This window comes from Leucoraja erinacea, chromosome 2 (genome assembly GCF_028641065.1).
Source record: "Leucoraja erinacea ecotype New England chromosome 2, Leri_hhj_1, whole genome shotgun sequence".
Lineage (NCBI taxonomy): Eukaryota > Metazoa > Chordata > Chondrichthyes > Rajiformes > Rajidae > Leucoraja > Leucoraja erinaceus.
Window position 1 is genome coordinate 137,826,977 of NC_073378.1, and position 23,022 is coordinate 137,849,998.

Below are 23,022 nucleotides of genomic sequence, written 5' to 3' on the forward strand. Positions count from 1 at the left end.
GTTTTCTCTTCAGCATATAAAAGACATGCTCAATGGGGTTCAGATCGGGTGATTGACTTGGCCACTCAAGAATTGACCATTTTTTAGCTTTGGAAAAAATCCTTTGTTGCTTTAGCAGTATGTTTGGGAACATTGTCTTGCTGTAGAATGAACTGCTGGCCAATGAGTTTAGAGGCATTTGTTTAAACTTAAGCAGATAGGATGTGTCTATACACTTCAGAATTCATACTACCATCGGCAGTTGTATCATCAATGAAGATAAGTGAGCCAGTACCTTCAGCAGCCATACATGCCCACCCCCACCACTGTGTTTCACAGATGAAGTGATATGCTTTGGATCTTGGGCAGTTCCTTCTCTCCTCCATACTTTGCTCTTGCCATCACTTGATATAAATTAATCTTTGTCTCATCTGTCCACAGGACCTTTTTCCAGAACTGTAGTTGTCCTTTTAAGTATTTCTCGGCAAACTGTAACCTGGGATCCTATTTTTGCGGCTAACCAGTGGTTTGCATCTTGCAGTGTAGCTTCAGTATTTCTGTTCATGGAGTCATCTGCGGACAGTGGTCATTGACAAATCCACATCTGACTCCTGAAGAGTGTTTCTGATCTGACGGATAGGTGTTTGGGGATTTTTCTTTATTATAGAGATAATTCTTCTGTCATCAGCTGTGGAGGTCTTCCTTGGCCTGCCAGTCCCTTTGCGATTAGTAAGCTTACCAGTGCTCTCTTTGGTCTTAATAATATTCCAATTGTATTCTTGTTTCTCAGTCTCAAAGTGGCTTCTTTGACTTTCATTGGCAAAACTTTGGTCCTCATGTTGCTAAACAGCAATAAAAGTTTCCAATGGTGATGGAAAGACTGGAGGGAAGACTAGGTGCTGAGAGCTCTCTTACACCTGCATTAAGAAAGCATTTAAACACACCTAAGCAATTACAAATACCTGTGAAGCCATGTGTTCCCAAACATTATGGTATTCTGAAATGGTAGGACGACGTATAAACACAGCTGTAATTTCTACATGGTGAAACCAAAATGTATAAAAATACCCTTTAATAAAATCTGACAATGTGCACTTCAACCACATGTGATTTTTTTCGATTACAAATCTCAAATTGTGGAGTGCAGATGCAAATACAATCTGAAGAAGGGTTTCGGCCCGAAACGTTGCCTATTTCCTTCGCTCCATAGATGCTGCTGCACCCACTGAGTTTCTCCAGCATTTTTGTGTACCTTCGATTTTCCCGCATCTGCAGTTTCTTCTTAAACAAATACAATAAATGATGGGTCTTTGTCCCAAACATTATGGTGGGCACTGTAGTTCCCTGCCTTTGTCCTTTTGGGGTGATCTGGATGAGGTGTTTAAAGTGACTTGGTGAGGCAAGATCAGGCTGGCTGACCTCCCTCTGATTGTTGAAGTAGAGGTGGGTGACAAATGATCTTGGAATTCTTCAAGAAATAGTGGATGTGGGAACTGTGGTGTTTCTGTGGCAGAGCTGCAGTAGACCCAGGTCCTTTCTGATTCTTCGGTAGGTATGTATGTTCTGGTGTGATGGTAGCTCTCTGAATGTCGGTTACCTTAGAAACAAACTTGGACAAGAAATACCGAATTAGATTATTAGGCTGTACAGGTTAATTAGATGGTGGTTGTGAAGTTGTTTCTGTGTGTGCACGATGACTGGGGCTAGTGATGGTCAACTAGCACCAGAGCTTGCACTCTCCTGTTGCAGAATAGAAAGTGAGGCCCTTCCTTTTGCTTGTAGGGGTTTGCTTTTGTGGAGTACGAAGTTCCAGAGGCAGCACAGCTTGCTCTTGAGCAGATGAACTCGGTGATGCTGGGAGGCAGAAACATCAAGGTAAGTGACTTTAGCACTTTAATGTGTAGGCTCTATGACCGCAAGCAGACCAAGCTGCTTTCAACTGCATGAAAGTGAAGTGCACTGTGGTCTGATAAAGGAATAAGGCATTGAAGTGGATATAGCTGGTGATAATAGATAGTGGTAGTTAGATTGATGGTTGTATGGCAGTTTGGTAATAACAGAAATGTAAAGCCTCATTTCATTGTCATCCAGTCAGCAGCGACGTAGGCAGTCATCACTTCCTCTGCAACATGATGGTGGTCAAGTGCTAATTCATGTTAATTGGATGACCACTACACACCCATCGCCCCATCCTCACAAAACATCCCAGCAAGAATTTGGGGGACCATATGATTTTGCAATTTTCCCATTACAATAGACTTCCAATAGATTTCTGCTTGTTTTAAATATGGTAGGCCAAGATGGTCTAGATTAATTTGTTAAGATTTGTCACGGGCATGCTAATGTAGATTAATGCATGCCTGTACAATTGATAAATCCTATGCTTCTACATATGAGCAACTGTAGCTATGAAACCTACAGAATGAAGCACTGGTCACTGTGCTCATTTGTTAACCATCCCAACAAAACTGGTAAGTAAACATAGGCATAGCTTATGGGATGCCAAAAACTGGCTACAATTGGTTTGGTATTAATGGAGGAACTGATGTGCTAATGCCCATGGAACATTAGCCTTGGAATGTAAGAGGGCGTTTAGTGTGGTTTGAGTAGACTTCTGTAGGGGAGCTAGATGCAGCCTACTTATGGCAAGTTTTTAAAACAAGCTTTGGGTAGTGTGCAAGAGTAGGCCATGGAATGGAGCTATTAGCCTGCCTATATCTGTCATAAAGGCTAAAGACTAATTGAAATTATGCCGTTGTAGAAAGCGAGTCTTGCCGAGATATGATGGTTTCGGAGTAGTGAGATCCAGATAGTGGGTTCAAGTGATTGAAGTTCAGTGCTGAAGGCCTGTGATTTAAAGTCAATGTGGTAACGGTGGCAATCCTAGAAGGAATGAGCATCTTGTACAGCCTATAGAAATAGTGTGAGATGAGGAGAGAGCAGATGAAATAGATGTTAAGAGCCAAGACATGAGACTGCAGATTCTGTAGTCCTGAGCTAAAATAAAGTGCTGAAAGATCTCAGTGGGTCGAGCAGCAGTTGTAATAGTGAGAGATGTTAAGGCCTGGGGCAGGGAAGGTTATTGGAAAATACATTTAGTTTCCTGATTGGTCTTGTGGAAAAGCATTGGTAAGTGGCAGATAGATGGAGGTGTGAGCATGGGAGCTTGCAGCGATAGTGTGACCTCTCCACAGGCACAGATGATGTGGGTGGACAAGATAAGACTTCCAGGTGGTTTTACAATGGATCCCAAGTTTAATGTCAGTTCCTCCAACCATTTTTCAATCAGACTTTTTTATGCCCATGTTTAAGGTCTAGGATTTTGCTGACGTTATGAATGCTGCCGTAACAGTGCCTATTATGTGATTAGAAACTGCCTCTCTTCTTTGTGTCTCCTCCAAGATTTTATGTAGAGCAGGATTCGGCTGCAGAGTGCCCTCCTCGCCGGTCCAGCAGCCTTTATGTTCAGAAGAAGCAGCAACTGTAAATTCCAGCATTAAGGTGTCGCAGCCAGGAGCACACGGCATTCTAAGCGACTACATCTCCGGGAAACAGCCTGGGATTGGGGGCAGGCAGGGCGGGATCATGAATTTTACCTAACTTTCCTCTGCAATAAATATTTTTGAAGTGATATTTTAATGAAAAGCAATTGCAGGTCATTGGAGTGGACTTTTGTTCTTGTGAAGTACGTAGCGTCTATCCTTGGCTTGTCCTGTTGGCAGCTGGTTCTGCTCTTGCCTTTGTGTGGAGTACATCAGGGAGCTTTGAGCAGCTACTGTAGTGGGTTTGACTTAATTACCTGCAGTAAAATGTGTAGGTGCTGTGTTCACTTGAGAATGCTTGGCCATGCTTTCAATCGCGCTGAAGATGTGCTGTATGAGTAATTGAAGATTAAACATGGAAATGACTGATGGACCGTGACGGTCCGGAACGACAGACTCTTTCTGGACCCTTGATTATAGGCCAGGCACAACAGCGGTCTTGTGGACATCCACATTCTGTCCTGTTCCTTGCTGCTTGTTCGCTGTGCCATCTGCACACCCCGATGTGCGCATCATGTTCTGCTGCTTGTTTCTGGCCTGAGTCACAATTCAGGGTCCGTTTCTTTCTTGTAATGAATGGCAGCTTTGTACTTGGAGTCGGACCCCGGACCCCGGATCTTGGCAAGAAGATGTTATTTGGAACTCTTGCTAGCCTGCACTTTGTTTCTTGTTTCATGCTGCAGACCTAGCATAAGTAGTTCCGTGTGGATACAAAGCCACTTCCTTCTCTTTTCCCCTGTGCATCCTACGTTGGACGTTTCTCATCAACTGAAGAGGAATTTGCGTTGGTTTAGTTACCCACCTACGAGCAGTTGGCTTTAATTCAGCGTCTGAACAATAAATGCACAAGTTGTGAAACCAGTCTCTGATCTCTTCTTTCCACCCACCACGATGTTTACTGCGATGGCTCTGTCCTGTGTCTGCAGCAGGTTGTGCTTGGGGTCTGATTCACAGAGTCACACTTTTGTGTTGTGCAATTGGCTGGAGGGATAAGTCAGGGCTCTCGCAGTAAACACACACACAGATGTCAACTTGTGTTTGGTATCTGTTAAAGGGGCCTTCAGCCCATTTGAAAAGTGGTAAGTTTCAACAGCTTGCTGTCAGGTGCAATCCTCTGCCAATTGTTTCGAGTCGTATGCTGCTGTGTTGGGGAGAAATCCAGCTTGTGACGTTGCATTTTCTCCCACTGCCTGGGGTCGCTGTTCCTGCTCCTGTCTACGGTGTGTTCTGGATAGGGTGACATCACTCTGGTCTGCTTGTTCTGTAGCTGCCCTGTACAAATCATCCACCCATGATCAATTTCTGTGGAAGGTTTTGTACAGTGCAGCTGCAGTGATGTCATTCTACCCAGAACACACCATAGGAAGGTGCGTGGGCCGCTAAACTCTTCCCACCTCCCTCTCTCCTTGTACCTGCCCTTTCCTGGTGGTGAACGAACGCGAGGTTACAGGGTGGATTTCTCCGCAGCACCACAACGTGTGACTCGGAGCACTTGACAGGGGAATGTGCGTGGGAGCAGGAAATTTACTGTTTTTTAAATGAGGTGTAGTTTCCCTTTAATTAGATGTGCCAGCATGCTACATACTCTCCTGGAAAACACTAAGGCTTTTTTTGTGCACTGGACTCCAGTGTTCTTAATGAGTGGTCTGTAGAAAAATGAATGAAGTTTGGAAACAAGTCTCTTCCCAATGGAAGCAGGCTCTGCGACACACTCAATCCCATTGTTAATGGGCACCTTTTGCCAATGTTTCTGGGTTACTTCCAATGTCCCGGGAAGATTCCAGGTGGCATCTCAATTCTTAGCCTGTGTTTTTCAGGAGAAGTGGCATGGTTCGTATTAATTTCTAGCTTGGTCTGTAATTGGCGGGGGTTTCTTTTGTTACAGGTTGGCAGACCGAGTAACATAGGACAAGCTCAACCAATCATAGACCAGCTTGCAGAGGAAGCCAGGGCGTTTAACAGAATTTATGTCGCGTCCGTTCACCCGGATCTGTCGGATGATGACATTAAAAGTGTGTTCGAGGCCTTTGGAAAGATTAAATCCTGCACCTTGGCCCGAGACCCCACAACGGGGAAGCACAAAGGATATGGATTCATTGGTGAGTGTTCTGTTGGTAAATGGTTTCTTGACGGTATTGTGGAGAAAGAAAGGAACACACATTTACAACATTAAATACAAGGCCTAGCATTTTTCTAAAGTGGAGTTGCTCAGAGTAGTGACCTTTCACCTCAGGGACGTGGCAATGTTTGCAGCCTAAGTAGATGGTGTGAAGGACAGCTCTCTAGTTCTAAGTCCTCAATTACAAGTTTCAACGCTCATCTCATTTCCTTTTGCTGTTTGATTTTTTTTTTCCTCCTGTCTTGTTTTCTCCCACTCTAAAGCACCAAGCTACTCCTAAGTTGAACCAGACTGCCACTCACTCAGTGTTGAAAGGCCATCAGGACAGTACACCAGAATTGGAAGAGTTGTCCTGATGGAGTGGGAATGACTGGAAGAGAAGGCTCGTGGTTAGAACCACAGAGGACAAGCCGTGCATTTCATCTCAACCAATGCTAATACCAGAACTAGGAACAGTGGGGGAGGTATTCATCCCCTCTTTCCTATTAGTTGGATGCTGCTTAAAGTATAGATATCTGCATGTAGGCTGGCAAGCTCACTTGTCGATATAGGTCACTTCTGTGCCCTGGGCACAGCCACAGTTGCGAGGATGCTGCATTTTTAACATTCAGGTTTTCGTCGTGACTTATCCAAGACTTGCGCCAGCGTTGTTATCTGGAATTTCTCGAGTCGGGACTCTTCATTTGTGCTGGCCACTACATGTAAGCAACCCTTTATCTACAAGAAACTGCTGTTGGGCATTCCTGTTTGACCGTGACATAATGTATTCGCCATCACTAGCTACTGGTGGATATGTGCTGTATGTTCAGTCTGAATGCTGCATCTTTGTGGCTATCTTGAAACTGAGAATACAGAACCAGAGGCGACTTCTTCCCAAGCTTTTCGCAGCTAGTGGGTTTTCTCACCTGTCTGGGGCAGTTGTAGATGAACTGATTGTTGTGATTACTCAACTATTCTTGTAAACTCCAGTTTCTAGTTGACAAACTAGGTGGTCCACAATATTTCCTTCAGTTAACATTATCAGTATCAATTTAGTGGCAAAAACACAGCCAGAAAGCTGAAAGGATTTGTGGCCTAGCATGATAATATATTGGAGAAGTGGGCACTTTATCTCATTGCTGTGCTTGAGAGTTGCTGGATGGCTGTGCCAACTGCAGCATGGAGCTGCCAGGCAGGTGATCCATTGAAGGAATGCTTTGTATTGTGTGTGCAGTGAGTAGGCAACAGCTCTGTGCCGTTGGCTGACGCAGATTTAGATTGGCAATGTGACTGATTGATAGGGGTATGAGGATGCCTTCTATTCTATCAACGGGTGAGATGTTTTACAACTGTAGCAATTGTGCTTCAACATATCTGATCTTGATGTTTTGGGTTGGGTGGGGGGCGAGAATGGGGACAGGGTTGTTATAATAATCAAGCCATCTCCATGTTGTCCTGGTACTTAATGACAATTATTTCTTCTGAATTGTACTCGGTTTGTTTTTAGTTGAAGCATGGATGTTTTGTAATTGAGAACAGTCCAGTCTACCCAGCTGATATATTCCATGTAACATGTTGGATTTTATAGGTCATTTAATATTTTCAGGTATGGTCAGCAGTCGTTGGAAGTTTTTTGTGTTCTGTAATTCAACATGAGTATTCTTTGGCACAGAAATCTTGCAGTGAAGTGAAGCTGGAAGTGGGGAATCCAGGCATGTGGAGATGAGCGTAAGCAAAATAACACTTCTCTCATCTGGTATTGGTCCTATGAAATGGCTTTGAGTGTCAGTAGAGTTGAAAATATTTGTGCCATGCTTGGGAACATCCAATGTAAACTAATCATAAATCCCTTGGATGCACATCAAGGTGAAACCCTATTTGCGATGTGTGACTAATTTTACTGCTTGCCCAGCTCGTGCTGTCAATGACCAGAAAGCGTAGGTTTAAGGTGACAAGGAAAAAAATTGATGGAACCGGAGGAAGTAGTTGAAGCAAGTACATTTGAAATATATAAAAGGCATTTGTACAGGTACATGCAAAGGAAGGGTTTAGCGAGATTGGTCTAGCATGGCCAAATAGGACTAGCTTGGATAGGTATCTCGATCAGTATGGACGAGTTGGGGCGAAGGGTGTATGAAGGAACTGCAGATGCTGCTTTAAACCAAAGATGGACACAAAATGCTGGAGTAATTAGCAGCATCTCTGGAGAGAAGGAATAGGTGGCGTTTTGGGTCGAGACTCTTCAGACGAAGGGCTTGTTTCCATGCTGTATTTCTCTGACAAGAGCAACAATGTTGTGATAAACTTTCACAAAACACTAGTTTAGCCTCAACTGAAATATTGTGCTCATTCCTGGGTGCCATATATTAAGTAAGAGATGAAGGCATTTTGGTGTATACAGAAGAGATTTGCTAAAATGGCTCTATGGGTGATGGTCTGTAATTCTGTGAATAGATTGAAGCAGCTGGGGATACCCCATGGTGGTAAGGAGGAATAGAAATCATTCCCCTTGGCAAAGTCAAGAATGGATGATGGTGAATGTCGGCAGTGACAAGATGAGTGATTTGGATCTGAAACGGACTACACAGTGTTCTGATGGGAGCAAATTGAATTGTGGTGTTTAAGGGACTTGAAAGGAAAGTATTCACAGGACTGTAGGGAGTCGGTAGGTTTGTTGTACTTACTGGGTAGCATTTGCATAGAATTGGGACTGTTAACAGTCCAAATGATCTCCTGTGCGGTAACGATTGAGAATATATTGGTGATGGCCAACGACCTCTGAATATGGCATCAGACTGCATATTAACTGGGCATCATGGCTTACTGCTTCAAGTATCTGGCCTTCCTGCATGGCACATTCCATCAATAGTTTCAGATTGGTTGTTACCTGCAATGTCCTCTGACTCAAACACTTGCTATGGAAGAAATGTAGGCATTGTTTATCATGGCACATTGCTTCCGGGGTCCAGTACATTGGATTGCTTTCATTAGAGGCTCTGTAGATGACTACAGTGTTGTGCTATTTCACCCACTTCCATTCCCTCACACCCAAAACTCTTAGCCTTGAGAGGTCCGTAGGGGTTGGGCGCTGAGGCCGTTACTCTACACGTTGTATATTAATGATTTGGACGAGGGGATTGAAGGTTTCGTGGTAAAGTTTGCGGATGATACAAAGATAGGTGGAAGGGCAAGTAGTCTGGAGAAAGCAGCCATTCCGCAGAAGGACTTGGACAGGTTGGGAGAGTGGGCAGAGAAGTAGCAGATGGAACATAGTGTAGCAAAGTGTGGAGTCATGCATTGTGGTAGTAAGGTCACATTTGGAATATTGTGAGCAATTTTGGGGACCATATCTGAGGAAGGATGTGCTGACTATGGAGAGGGTCCAGAGGAGGTTTACAAGAATGATCCCAGGAATGAGTAGGTTAACTTATGATGAGCTTTTGTCGGCACTGGGCCTGTACTCACTTGAGTTTAGAAGAATGAGGGGGGACCCGATTGAAATATCCAGAGTAGTGAAAGGCTTGGATAGAGTAGATGTGGAGAGGATGTTTCCACTAGTGGGAGAGTCTAGGACTAGAGTTCATAGCCTCCGAATTAGGAAGGATATGAAGAGAAATGTCTTTAGTCGGAAGGCGGTGAATCTGGAATTCTTTGCCACCGAAGGCTGTGGAGGCCAAGTCATTTGATATTTTTAAGGCAGAGATAGATAGATTTTTCATTAGTACGTGTGTCAGAGGTTATGGGGAGAAGGCAGGAGAATGGGGTTAGGAGGGACAGATAGATCAGCCATGATTGAATGGCGCTGCAGGGGTAGGTGTGGCTAAATGTTGCTGAAATGAATGCAAAGCCTGCTTCACAAAGTGTCTCTGAGAGAGTATGGGATGCATAGGAACCTCTTGCAGTAAGGTGGAACTTCGGATGGGGATTCAAAGAAACAACAAATCTGTGCAGAGGAGCAAAGGAGTGAGCAAGGTACAGAAGGTTGAGGAAAGGTGAGAAAGTGGGGCAAGACCTGCTATGGTGATCTCTGTTTTACACAAACTAGCCTCACAATCTGACCTCTGCAAGTATTGGGCTTGGAGGATCACCAGCATCTCCTTCTCTCCACTAAATTAGAAATCAGTACAAATTTGCTTGCAGGTTCCAAGTTTTGCTGTGATGAGCACAGACTGATGGGTGAAGAGAACCAGAGTTTTGGAGATGAGCTACAGTTGAGAGCTTGGCGAAAGTGTCCAGGAAGGAATTAGCTGTTGGTGTTAGTGGACAGTCCTGAGGGTGTGGAATCCCTTCTTAGAACACAGGACAGTTGTCAACATTGTAGGAAGGAACTACAGATGCCGGTTTAAACCGAAGATAGATGGAAAATGCTGGAGTAACTCAGTGGGACATGCAGCATGTCTGGAGAGAAGGAATGGATGATGTTTCGGGTCGAAACCTGAAGTCTGATGAAGGGCCTCGATCCAAAACGTCACCCGTTCCTTCTCTCCAGAGTTGTCAAGCATTTTAAGTCTATCTACAGTTGTGACCTATGGTTTAACCATAGCCAAGAGCCTGGGAATGTGGTATGTTGGTGATCTGTGATTGTCTCTGGTTAATCTTCTCTTTGGAAGTCCTTCCTGCTCAAAACCTTGCTTTTGCTTGAGCATCATCTTAGTTGTATGTTTTACTTGGAGTTTTGTATTATTATAGATAAGAGAGTGAACATTTGGCCCATCAGGTAATGCCAGGTATCTGCCAGTTTAGTGTGACTATATTGAAAAGCAAACAATTGGGTTGGTTCATCATTAGCGTGGAAACCGGCCCTTTGGCCCAACTTGCCCGTGTTTGGTCCATTTCCCTCCAAACCTGTCCTATCCATGTAGTCACTCGTGCTAAACAGGACAATTGCGTTGGAATATAGTGTTACAGTTACAGAGAAAATGTATATACCAATACCAAGTGCAGATTTTAAAATGCAACGGCTGCCATGAGGTAGATGGCAAATTGGAAATTCGTCCACGGTATATGTGAAGTCCATTCAGTAGCCTGATAACAACAGGGAAGAAGCTGTTCCTGATTCTAGTGGTACTTGCTTTCATGTTTCTGTATCTTCTGCCTGACGGGAGAGTGGAGGTGGGAATGACCAGGGTGTGAGTGGTCCTTGATTATGTTGGCTGCTTTCCCGAAGCAGTGTGAAGTGTAGATGGTGTGGATGATGGGGAGCCTGGTGTGTGTGATAGACCGGGCTGCGACTCTGTAATGTATTGGGTTATCAATCCAAGCGGATGCATCCGGATAAGATGCTTTCTACGGTACATCTGGAAGTTGGTGATGCTGAATTTCCTCCGTTTTCTAAGGAAGTAGAGGTGTTGCTTTCATGGCCCTAGCGTGAATGTGGAAAGATTGTTGGTGATATTTGCTTGGCCCTTGATGAATTAACTTCTGAGTTCTTTTGCGGCGCTAGACTAATGCAGATTGTCCAATTACTGCAAATTTAAAGTACAGTGTTGAGTCTTTGACCAAAGCTGACTTTTCATGCTATTTGGGCTGAATTTGAACTGGGTCACTGAGGTGAAAGGGCAACTTGTTTCTGGATATCCTTCTTGCATTTACTCTCTGGTAATGGCAGGTTTGCTGCAACTGGTTCATACACCATCAGGTAGGTGTACCATTGTGATGATCTGTCTGCAATATATTTATTCTCGCCACTACTGACAAAGTGGCAGTAGTACAACAAGCTGAAATTGAATTAGCAAATTCTGCCTCAGTACAATTCAACCCATTTAAAAATAACAGTGGACAATGCTCTGCCCATCAGAGTGTGGTCCACAGGTGGAGGTTCAAAGGTGCTGTGATCCTCAGTGTTTGAAGGTACCGTGAACCGTCCCTGGGACAAACAGCTGCAATTCAGACTGGCAGAGAGAGAGCAACATGTGATCACTCTGTTTGGGATCCTTTACTGATCCTGGTTTGGGCTCCATTGTCCTGGTGCACAAAGCAGCTCCGTGGCACTGTTGAGCTTTCTCCTGCTTGCACACACGGTCCCTGTCAAAAGTCTATGCCAACCCAGGCATGTGTGAGGAATCCCACAGCTCAAACAGGTACAACCTGGTCTGAGTTCCAGAACCACACTGAACGGTGTGGAGGCCAGGCGTGGAAATGAAAGAGAAATGACGAGAAGTGGGCATGAAGGTAAGCAAGTCCGGCGTATGTTTTGTGTGGATGTATAATCACCCTGGAGCTGTGGGGCAGGGGGTGGCTGAGAGGGGTTTGCGATGGCCATTGGGGACTTTAGCTCTTAGTGAATGGGATGGTGTTGGAGGAGGGGCCTGGGGTAATGGTTCGGGGGCTGCAGTGGTGGAGAACGTGCAGGGGAGGGTGGTAGCGGTTGTTAAAGGGGGTGGATACCTTAAGGAGGGGGGACATTGGGGATGGCCTGCCCTAGTGATGGGGAGCATGCATTGGGCCACGGTGGCTGGTCATTGGGATATCGAGACGTGCGGGTGGATGGGAGGGGTGTAGACACGAGGGGCCGGTGGGAATAATGTGGCGATGTTGGGCTTTACACAATGTCAGCTGCCAGGTTGTGCTGAGGCCTGATTGTGCACGAACACTGAACCTATTGCCTCCACGCAGAGTACGAGAAGGCCCAGTCCTCGCAAGATGCCGTTTCCTCCATGAATCTCTTCGACCTCGGTGGCCAGTTCCTCCGTGTGGGGAAAGCGGTGACCCCTCCGATGCCGCTGATGACGCCTGCCGCACCTGGTGGATTGCCTCCTGCCGCAGCGGTTGCTGCTGCTGCAGCAACAGCCAAGATCACAGCTCAGGTTGGTGCAGGCTGCTGGCTCAGCAGGCTGCCGTCAGCTGGCTAGCTACCTGTTAGCATGGCCCCCCCAACCAAACCTGCTCTGTTTCAACCAGGTGTAAGGGGAATGATCAGACAGAGATTTCAACTGTCCTGTGGTGTGCGAGAGGTTGCCACTCCTGCAAATGATGATCAACAAGCTCCCTGGTTGAGTATTTACAGACTGGAGTTCCTGTAAATGGGGGAAAAACGCCAGAAGGAACCTTTCAGATTATGATTCATAAATGTTTCATGAGGCAGAGTGAAGCAAGCGTTCAACAGATTGATTCCTGAGATTGCAGCTTTGTCACATTGGAAGAGATTAAGCAGACTGCTGTTTCCTGATACGTTTAGAACATAGACTGGTACAGCAGTGGAACCGGCCCTTCGACCCACAATGCCTGCAGAGACAGACCATGATGCCAGATAAATATTGCCTGCTTGCAATCCAAACCCCCTCCATTCCTGATATCCATGTGCCTATCTAAAAGCCTCTTAAATGTTACAAATGCCACTGCCCCAGGCGCGCAAGATAGTGGACAAGGTGGTTAAAGGTCCGCCACTTTTCCTGACTGGGAGATGTCAATGTTTCACTCATTGGTGGAATCTGAGAAATCCTGGACAGTTCAAGTCTCGAGTGTTTAAATGTCATATGTACCGATGACTGCACAATGAAATTCATGCTTACGGCAGCTTAACAGTCCCGTAAACATGATAAAATGCAGATATATATATATAATAATCAAATAATACAATAATCAGTAATACTGGGTAACTGAAGTCCATAGTGCAACCAAAGACAGTTACTGTTTCGGCTGAACTACAGCTCGTTCCAGTAACTGCAATGTTGACACTCGTGTTGTAATTTGGCACTTAATAATAACACTGAGCAGTATTTTATGCAGACTGTCCTTCTGCTTCTGTATATATCTGTTAATTTGTCCTCCTAATATTGGTCTCCTTTCTTGCCTGCAGGAGGCTGTGGCTGGAGCAGCAGTGCTTGGTGTTAGTGGTCTCTCAGCGCCAGGTCTGGTTACTCCAGCACTTACCCTTGCTCAACCGCTGGGAGGGTTGCCACAAGCTGTTATGGCAGCTCAGGCCCCAGGTGTCATAACAGGTCAGTCACGCATGGAGGTACAGTGCAGGCAGCCGGGGAAGGTGATCGGGAAGCAGGTTATAGCAATATTCATGCACTGGTTGCCCAGTCTGCAGAAGGAGTCTCCCTCCAATTGTTGGTATCTCCATTCTAGAGATGGGCAAATGCAATGTAACATTAATGTTCGCCACAAAATGCTGGAGTAACTCAGCACGATAGGCAGCATCTCTGGATAGAAGGAATGGGTGACATTTCTGGTTGAGACCCTTCTTCGGACACTTCTTAACCCGAAATATCACCCATTCCTTTTATCCAGACATGCTGCCTGTCACGCTGAATTACTCCAGCATTTTGTATCAAAGCAGCATCTGCAATTTATTCTGTAACAGTGATGTTGCTGTATGGGTATCGAGGGACTTGCCTCATTGATTCCACCTCACCTAGGAAGTGAATCATAAAACCACTGGCTTCTCATCCACTCTCTGGCTCACCAATCAACTTGTTATTCGGCTCTCCACACCTGGTCTGGTCTATGTGTGACTGCAGACCCACATCATAACTGGTCACTAAACACCAGCCTTCACCAACTGAGGTTGATTGTCCTGGATGATACAACGATGAAGCCATGGGCTGTTGTGGCACCATAGATGGTGTAACTGTGTGGACAGTGGTGGACTGTAGTAACACTGTCCGCAAAGACCACTCCACAGGCCATTTCTGTTGCCTGACCCCTTTCTATCAAATTCACCCACTCCTTCCAAAACCAACCCCCCATGCATTTCAAATGCTCAATCAGGCAATGCCCTATCTTGCAATGGCAGTGTCTCATTCCCCAACCAGAACTAGGAGCAAATGTGGGTGCTATGTCCTTTGTGGGAACGACCATCCCTTTGTCCTTTGTTGGAACGACCATCCCTTTGTCCTTTGTGGGAACGACCAAATTGGGACGGGCAAGTTAATGAAGTGTGTGTGGACTTGCCTTTTGGGACCAGAGACCACAATTCGATTAAGTCTAAGATAGTTATGGATAGGGACGGAGAGGGTCCACGTGCTAAAATGCTCAACTGGGGTAAGGCCAACGTTGAGGGTATGAGAGAAGGTCTCACTCAAGTTGACTGGAGGTTATCTTGGGGGGAAAGGAACAACGGCCAAGTGGGATGTTTTTAAAAGTGTACCGAAGAAAGCTCAGGATGTGTACGTCCTCATTAGAGTGAAGAGCAAAGCAGGTAAATGTAAGGAAGCTTGGCTGACGAGGGAAATTGAGACATTAGTCAAAAACAAGAAGGATGCATAGGACAGGTATGGGCAGCTGGGATCAAGTGCATCCCTGGAGGAGTTTCGGGAACTAAGGAGTAAATTTAAAAAAGGAAATCAGAAAGGCAAAAGGGGCCAGGAGATAGCTCTGGCGGGTAGCATTATGGACAATCCCAAAAGATTTTGTAAATACACTCGACCCGTTGTGTCCCGTCACCACAACGCGCGGTTGGGGGGGGGGGGGGGGGGGGGGGGTTGTGGGGTCACACACACACTAACCCCTCCACACACACACTAACCACTCCCCTTGATATTATATGAACATTATTCATTGGCTCCTTTTACCCCATCCCCGCCATATCCACTGACGCATAGCCCCCAACTCGCAGGCGTGTCTAGAGAGGAAGGGGGGTAGAGAGTAGAGAGTGAGGGCAGAGAGAGGGGCGGAGAGAGCGACAGGTGCAGAGACTGAGAGACGGGGGCAGAGGGAGAGGGAGAGGGGGGGGAAGGGACGGGGAGAGGTATGGGGTAGGAGAGGGGGAGGGGAGAGAGGGAGGGGGGTAGGGGGAGAGAGGAGGGTTAGAGGAGGAGGGGGGTGAGAGGAGGGGGGGAGGGAGAAAGAGGAGGAGCGGAGCGGGCCAGCAGCTCGTGGGGGGGTGGTGGCAGCTTGGGTCAGGGGCAGCTGGGGGGGGGGGGGGGGGGGGGGGCACGACAGCAGCAGCTCACAGTGGGGGCGTCACTCGCAGCGCAGACGCAGCACACAGCACACAGCGCCATTGTGACATCATCAGCCAGAGCCGCTGGGTTTCTATTTTCAGACATTTCAGATTTGTGAACATTTTCATAAATAACTCAAGAAATAATGCATGAATTTTTCAGATAAGACAATTTTGGATTCCACGGGATAAAACTCTACAGGAATATGTAATAAATTTCCAGTTCGCGCGTCGTTTCATGGACTTCAGTAAGGTGTTCGACAAGGTTCCGCATGGTAGGCTGCTCTGGAAGGTTAGATCGCATGGGATCCAAGGAGAGATAGCTGAATGGATAGAAAATTGACTCCATGGAAGGAAGTGGAGGGTGATGGTGGAAGGTTGCTTCTTGGACTGGAGGCCTGTGACTAGTGGTGTGCATCAGGGTTCGGTGTTGGGCCCGTAACTGTTTGTCATCTACATCAATGATTTGGATGAGAACATACAGGGCAAGATTAGCAAGTTTGCTGATGTTACAAAAGTTAGTGGTTTTGCAGATAGTGAAGATGGTTGTGAACAAATAGATGTGAACACACACAAACAAATAAATATACACACACACACACACACGGAATCAAAGCGGTCACCTCTGCGTGGAGCCACAGGAGAGGGGCAAGGTACAAAATGAGTATTTCTCCTCTGTATTTACATAGACAATAGGTGCAGGAGTAGGCCATTCAGCTCTTCGAGCCAGCACCGCCATTCAGTGTGATCATGGCTGATCATCTACAATCAATACCCCATTCCTGCCTTCTCCCCATACCCGCTTGATTCCGCGAGCCCTAAGAGCTCTATCTAACTCTCTTTTGAATTTATGCAGTGAATCGGCCTCCACTGCCTTCTGAGGCAGAAAATTCCACAAATTCACAACTCTGTGTAAAAAAGTTTTTCCTCATATGTTTTAAATGGCCTACCCCTTATTCTTAAACTGCGGCCCCTGGTTCTGGACTCCCCAACATCGGGAACATATTTCCTGCATTCACCGTATATGTTTCTATAAGATTCCCTCTCATCCTTCTAAATTCTAGTGAATACAAGCCCAGTCTCTCCATTCTTTCATCATATGACAGTCCCGGGAATTAACTTTGTGAACCTACGCTGCATTCCCTCAATAGCAAGAATGTCCTTCCTTAAATTAGAAGATCAAAACTGCACTGCACACAATACTCCACGTGCATTCTCACCAGGGCACTGTACAACTGCAGAAGGAGCTCTTTGCTCCTATACTCCTCTCGTTATGAAGGCCAACATGCCATTATCTTCTTCACTGCCTGTTGTACCTGCATGCTTACTTTCACTGACTGATGTACAAGGACGGGTAGACACAAATGCTGGAGCAGCTCAGACTGAGGAGAAAGACAATAGAACGGAGGAATTTGTAGCAGTCACTGGAAGTCTTGAGAGCAGTCAAGGTCACTGTCGAAGACGTACTGAAGGGACTGCCATGCTTGAAGGTAGACAAATCTCCAGGGCGTGATCAGATATATCCGAGGACATTGCGAGAAGCTAGAGTGGAAATTGCGGAAGCCCTGGTTGAAGTTTATGTGTCGTCCTTAAATACAGGAGAGGTGCCGGAAGACTGGAGGGTGGCAAATGTTGTGCCTTGTTTCAAGATGGGGTGCAGGGAAAATGCTGGGAACTATAGGTGGTGAGCTTAACATCTGTAGTTGGGAGGTTACTGGAGAGTATTCTGAGGGATAGGTTATGTAGGCATTTGGATGGGCTAGGGCTGATTAGAGATAGTCAGCATGGTTTTGTACGTGGGAGGTCGTGTCTCACAAGTCTGATTGATCTTTTTGAAGACGTGACCAAAAAGGTTGATGAGGGCAGAGCTGTAGGTGTTGTGTACATGGACTTCAGTAAGGTGTTCGACAAGGTTCCGCATGGTAGGCTGCTCTGGAAGGTTAGATCGCATGGGATCCAAGGAGAGGTAGCTGAATGGATAGAAAATTGGCTCCATGGAAGGAAGTGGAGGGTGATGGTGGAACGTTGTTTCTTGGACTGGAGGCCTGTGACTAGTGGTGTGCATCAGGGTTCGGTGTTGGGCCCGTAACTGTTTGTCATCTACATCAATGATTTGGATGAGAACATACAGGGCAAGATTAGCAAGTTTGCTGATGTTACAAAAGTTAGTGGTTTTGCAGATAGTGAAGATGGTTGTGAACAAATGCAGCAGGATCTGGATTGATTGGACAGGTGGGTGTAGGAATAGTTGATGGAATTTAATACAGAAAAGTATGAGGTGTTACATTTTGGGACGTCGAACAAGGGCAGAACCTACACAGTGTATGGTAGTGTTGTAGAGAAGAGGAATCTGGGAGTACAGGTGAATGGTTCCTCGAAGGTTGAGTCGCAGGTAGATAATGTGGTTAAAAAGGCTTTTAGCACTTTGACCTTCATCAGTCAGAGTATTGAGTATAGAAGTTGGGAGGTCATGTTGCAGTTATATAAGACGTTGGTGAAACTGCATTTAGAATATTATGTTCAGTTTTGGACACCATGTTATGGGAACGATATTGTTAAACTTGAAAGGGTTCAGAAAAAGGTTTACAAGGATGTTGCCAGGACTAGAGGGTGTGAGCTATAGGGAGAGGTTGATTAGGCTGGGTCTCCATGGAGTGCAGGAAGATGAAGGGTGATCTTATAGAGGTGTACAAAATCATGAGAGGAATAGATCGGGTAGATGCACAGAGTCTTGTCCAGAGTAGGGGGATCGAGGAACAGAGGACATAGGTTCAAGGTGAAGGGGAAAATATTTAATAGAAATCCGAGGGGTAACTTTTTCACACAAAGGGTGGTGAGTGTATGGAACAAGCTGCCAGAGGAGGTAGTTGAGGCTGGGACTATCCCATCATTTAAGAAACAGTTAGACGGGTACATGGATAGGACAAGTTTGGAAGGATATGGACCAAGCGCAGTCAAGTTGGACTAGTGTCGCTGGGACATTGTTGGCCGGTGTGGGCAAGTTGGGCCGAAGGGCCTGATTCCACACTGTATCACTCTGTGACACTATATTATAGGTAGGTTGAATGATTGAGTGAAAACATAACAAAGGATTCAATGTGGGGAAGTGAGAGGTCACGGACTTTGGCAGGGAGAATTAAAAGGCAGAATCTTGTCTGGTGTAGCAGGGAAACAGGCCCTTCAGCACACTGTGTCCACGCCGACCACGATCTCCACACACTAACACTGTCCTACACACAATAGGGACAATTTTATTGAAGCCAATTAACCTACACACCTGTACTTCTTTGGAATGTGGGAGGAAACTGGAGCACATGGAGGTCAACTTATGCACGTCATGGAGAGACTCTGTACAGGCAGTACCCGTGGTCAGGATGGAACCTGGATCTCTGGGTAAGGCAGTGACTCTCCTGCTGCACCACTGTGCTGCCCTTAGTGCATGAGTCAGACAAGATTAGCAGGCAGGTTCACCAAGGGTTATTCATAGTGGAGTGGCTTTATATTTGCCAAGAGGTTAAAGATAAAGAATAGGGAGGTTGTGTTACAGTGTACTTGGTTTTGGTGAGGTCACATCTGGAACATCTGGAACACTGCTCAGTTTTGATTTCCTTACCTAATGAAAGGTAATAGCATAGGAGGCAATCCAAAGGATATTCACCAGGCTAATTACTGGAATTAGAGGGCTGTCCTTTCAAGAGACACTGATTGGATCTGCATTCTTTGAAAGGTAGAAGAAAGGTGACCTTCAAATATATATGATCCCCAGGGGGCTTGACAGGGTAGCTGTTGAGATGTTTCCACTAGTGGGAGAGACAAAAAAATAATATTGTTTCTAAAGAACTCGTGATTGGGACATAGATAGGAAAAGTGTAAAGGGCCAATCCCAGGCCAATGGGATTAATAAAGGTGGGCATCTTGATCAGCATGGATGAGATGGGCTGAAGGGCCTGTTTCTCTACTCTACAAATCTATTTCACTGATGTGCATTGACTTTTATTCTCAGGGAGGCAAAATTGGAACACTGCCCCTGACTGGTGGAGTCGGATCAATGGATCTATATCTGAAAAGATATATACCTCAAATCCAAGAGAGTCAGGGGTTGGAAGTTAGTGGAGTGGTTATTACCAGGGAGAAGATAGGAGAAAATGACAATTAAATGTATCTCTTGATCTTGAAGATGCTTCGGAAGCTGGAAGGGCTGAAGGTGGATAAGTCACTGCACCCTAGAGTTCTAAAGGAGGTGGCTTTAGAGATTGTGGAGGCATTGACAGTGGTATTGCAAGAATCACTAGAGACAGAGGTCCCAGATGATTGGAAAATTGCCAATATTATCCTGCAGCACAAGAAGGGAGCAAAGCAGAATAGTGGGAACTATGGCCAGTTAGTCTAACTTCGATGGTTGGTAAGAGTCCAGTATAACGGATGAGGTTACGAAGTACTTAGAAGTTCACGATAAAATAGGCTGAAGTCAGAATGGTTTTGTGAAGCGGAGGCCTTACTTGACAAATTTGCTGGAATTCTTTAAAGAAGTAAATAGCAGGACAGATAAAGGAGAGTCAGTAGAAGTTGTTTACTTAGATTTTCAAAAGCCTTTGATAAGGTGCCACACGTGAGGCTGCTCAGGATGATGAGAGCCCACCGTATCGAAAGGGCAGGTACAAGCATGGATATCAGGTTGGCTGGATGGCAGAAGACAAAGAGTGATAATAAAGTGGGCTTTTTATGGTTGGCCGCCAGTGACTGGCGGAGTTCCGCATGGCTCAGTGCTGGGGCCGCTACTCTTCACGTTGTATATTAATGATTTTGATGAAGGGATTGAAGGTTTTGTGGCCAAGTTTGTGGATAATAAGAAAAAAGATGGAGGGGCAGATAGTGTAGGGAAAGCAGGGACTCTGCATAAGGACTTGGACAGGTTGGGAGAGTGGGGCAGAGATGGAATATAGTGTAGCAAAGTGTGGGGTCATGCATTTTGGTAGTAGGAATAAAGGCGGAGACTATTTTCTAAATGGGGCGAGAATCCAGATATCGGAGATGCAAAGGGACTTGGAAGTGCTGGTGCAGGATTCCCAAATAGTTAATTTGCAAGTCAAATCAATAAAGGGTGAGGTTGCAGAAGGCAAACGCAATGCTAGCATTTATTTCAAGAGGGCTAGAATACAAAAACACGGATGTCATGCTAAGGCGCACGTAAGGCCACATTTGGAATATTGTGAGCAATTTTGGGCACCATATGTGAGGAAGGATGTGCTGGCTCTGGAGAGGGTCCAGAGGAGGTTTACAAGAATGATCCCAGAATGAGTTAGTTTAACATATGATGAGCGTTTGTCGGCAATGGGCCTGTGCTCGCTGGAGTTTTGAAGAATGAGGGGGAAACATACAGAATAGTGAAAGGCTTAGATAGAGTGGATGTGGAGAGCATGTTTCGACTAGTGGGGGAGTGTAGGACTCGAGGTCGTAGCCTCAGAATTAAACGGTCCTTTTAGGAAGGAGATGAGACATTTCTTTAGTCAGAGAGTGGTGAATCGGTGGAATTCTTTGCCACAGAAAGCTGTAGAGGCCAAGTCAGTGGATATTTTTAAGGCACAGATAGATGATTTTTTTGATTGGTACGGGTGACTGGTTGTGGGGAGAAGGCAGAAGAAGGAGGTTAGGGAGAGATGAATGGTGGAGTGAACTTGATTGAATGGTGTAGACGATAGGCCAATTGGCCTAATTCTACTCTATCACATGACTGTATGATCTTATATAAGGTGGAAATAGATAAATATTTGAAAGTTCGAAGAACTGAATTTAGTTTAGAGATACTTCTTGGAAATAGGCACTTCATCAAACGGGGTCCACACCATCCATCGATCACCAGTTCACATTAGTTCTACCATTTCCCATTTTCTTATCCATTCCGTACATACAGGGGCTATTTACAGAGGGCCAATTAACCTACAAAGCAGCACGTCTTTGGGATGTGGGAGGAAACCTGAGCACCCAGAGGAAACCCATGTGTTGTTAGTTTAGTTTATTGTCACGGGTACAGTGAAAAGTTTTTGTTGCGTGTTATCCAGTCAGCAGAAAGACGATACATAATTACAATCGAGCCATTTACAGTGTATAGATACATGATAAGGAAATAAAGTTTAGTGCATGTTAAAGCCAGCAATGTCCGATCACGGATAGTCCAAGGATCACCAAAGAGGTAGATAGTAGTTCAGCACTGCTCTCTGGTTGTGGTTGGATGATTCAGTGGCCTAGTTACGGTGAATGTGCAAACTCCACACAGACAGCAACTGAAGCCAGGATTGAACGTACTCTCTGGCACCGAGTGGCAGCAGCTCTACCAGCAATTTTTGTGTTGTTAGCCTGTGAAGTGTTGACAGTGAGGTACCTTGTCTCCCCCAGGTGTGACTCCAGCGCGTCCGACCGTGTCATTGCCAGTGACCATCCCACAGGTGGGGGTGGTTAACCCCGTACTTGCCATACCTCCAGCAATTAGCGGCGCTGCAGAAGTCAAGAAAGAAGATGAAGAAAAATTGCTGGATACTGAGCGTCTGGAGATGCTCAGCGAACAGGAGCACATGAGCATTTCAGGCAGCAACGCCAGGCACATGGTGATGCAGAAGCTGCTTCGCAAGCAGGAGGTAAGCAACAGTGCCGTCATCTCAGGCACGCTAGCATGTGAAGAAAGGGGGATTAAGCCTACTTTATAAAAGGCATTGATTAGATCCTTAAAAGACGCACAGTGCTGGGCTAACTCAGCGGGTCAGGTGGCTAACAGTTTAGCTCAGGACTGGGCATTGGCTGGATTTGCTGCTCAGTTCTGGACACTGCCTTACTTTGGGAAACATTAGTCTTGGAGAGAACTTCAAAGTTTAAATTTACGAGTGTACAAACTGTCCTTGCACGTTGAGTACAAGATACTATCTGAATTGTTCGATTTGGAAGATGACAAAATTTACCAGGAGAGATGTGATGGCATCTTGAAATTGGAAACAGTGGAATTCTGGCCCATCCTTTCCCAAATTTCATGTATACATAGTGTAAAGCTTGATTTGTACGTTATTGAATCAAATCATGCTGTAGGTGTACTAAAGATCTGGAACAGCACGCAGAATTGCCATGTTCCGACACCAACTTCCAAATCAACAAAAAGTCCAATTTTGGACCAAGGAAATGTGCAACGTCTTAAGGCTGGAAGTGGTGGGGGTACTGGATGGGTGCAGTAGGGTGCGCCTGGCCCAGCGCCATGCCATTGGTTCTTTCCACTGCGGCTCCATGCATCTGCCGCAGGCTGCGCCTCATCCTCTCACTCACGCCCCCGCCCGGCTGCTGTAGGGCCTTCCGTGGCCATCTCCACCAACACCACCGCCCACCACCACCCCAAACCTCCACCAACACCACCGCCCACCACCACCCCAATCCTCCCCCAACACCACCGCCCACCACCCCCGCTAACCGCCACCGGCCACCACCAACACCGCAAACCTCCCGCAGCATCTCCACCAACACCACCACCCACCCCC

General features: G+C 46.0%; 1 protein-coding gene across 2 annotated transcripts in view; it reads left to right on the forward strand.

Annotated features, from left to right (window-relative positions):
• Positions 1-23,022, forward strand: part of LOC129716019 (poly(U)-binding-splicing factor PUF60-like) — a 66,631-nt gene that overhangs the window by 39,103 nt on the left and 4,506 nt on the right. For both annotated transcript variants that reach the window (XM_055665896.1, XM_055665902.1), the window contains 5 exons: positions 1,762-1,854; positions 5,407-5,620; positions 12,235-12,425; positions 13,418-13,559; positions 21,902-22,140. In XM_055665896.1, coding sequence (XP_055521871.1) covers positions 1,762-1,854; positions 5,407-5,620; positions 12,235-12,425; positions 13,418-13,559; positions 21,902-22,140 — 879 coding nt within the window. The remainder of the gene's footprint in view (positions 1-1,761; positions 1,855-5,406; positions 5,621-12,234; positions 12,426-13,417; positions 13,560-21,901; positions 22,141-23,022) is intronic.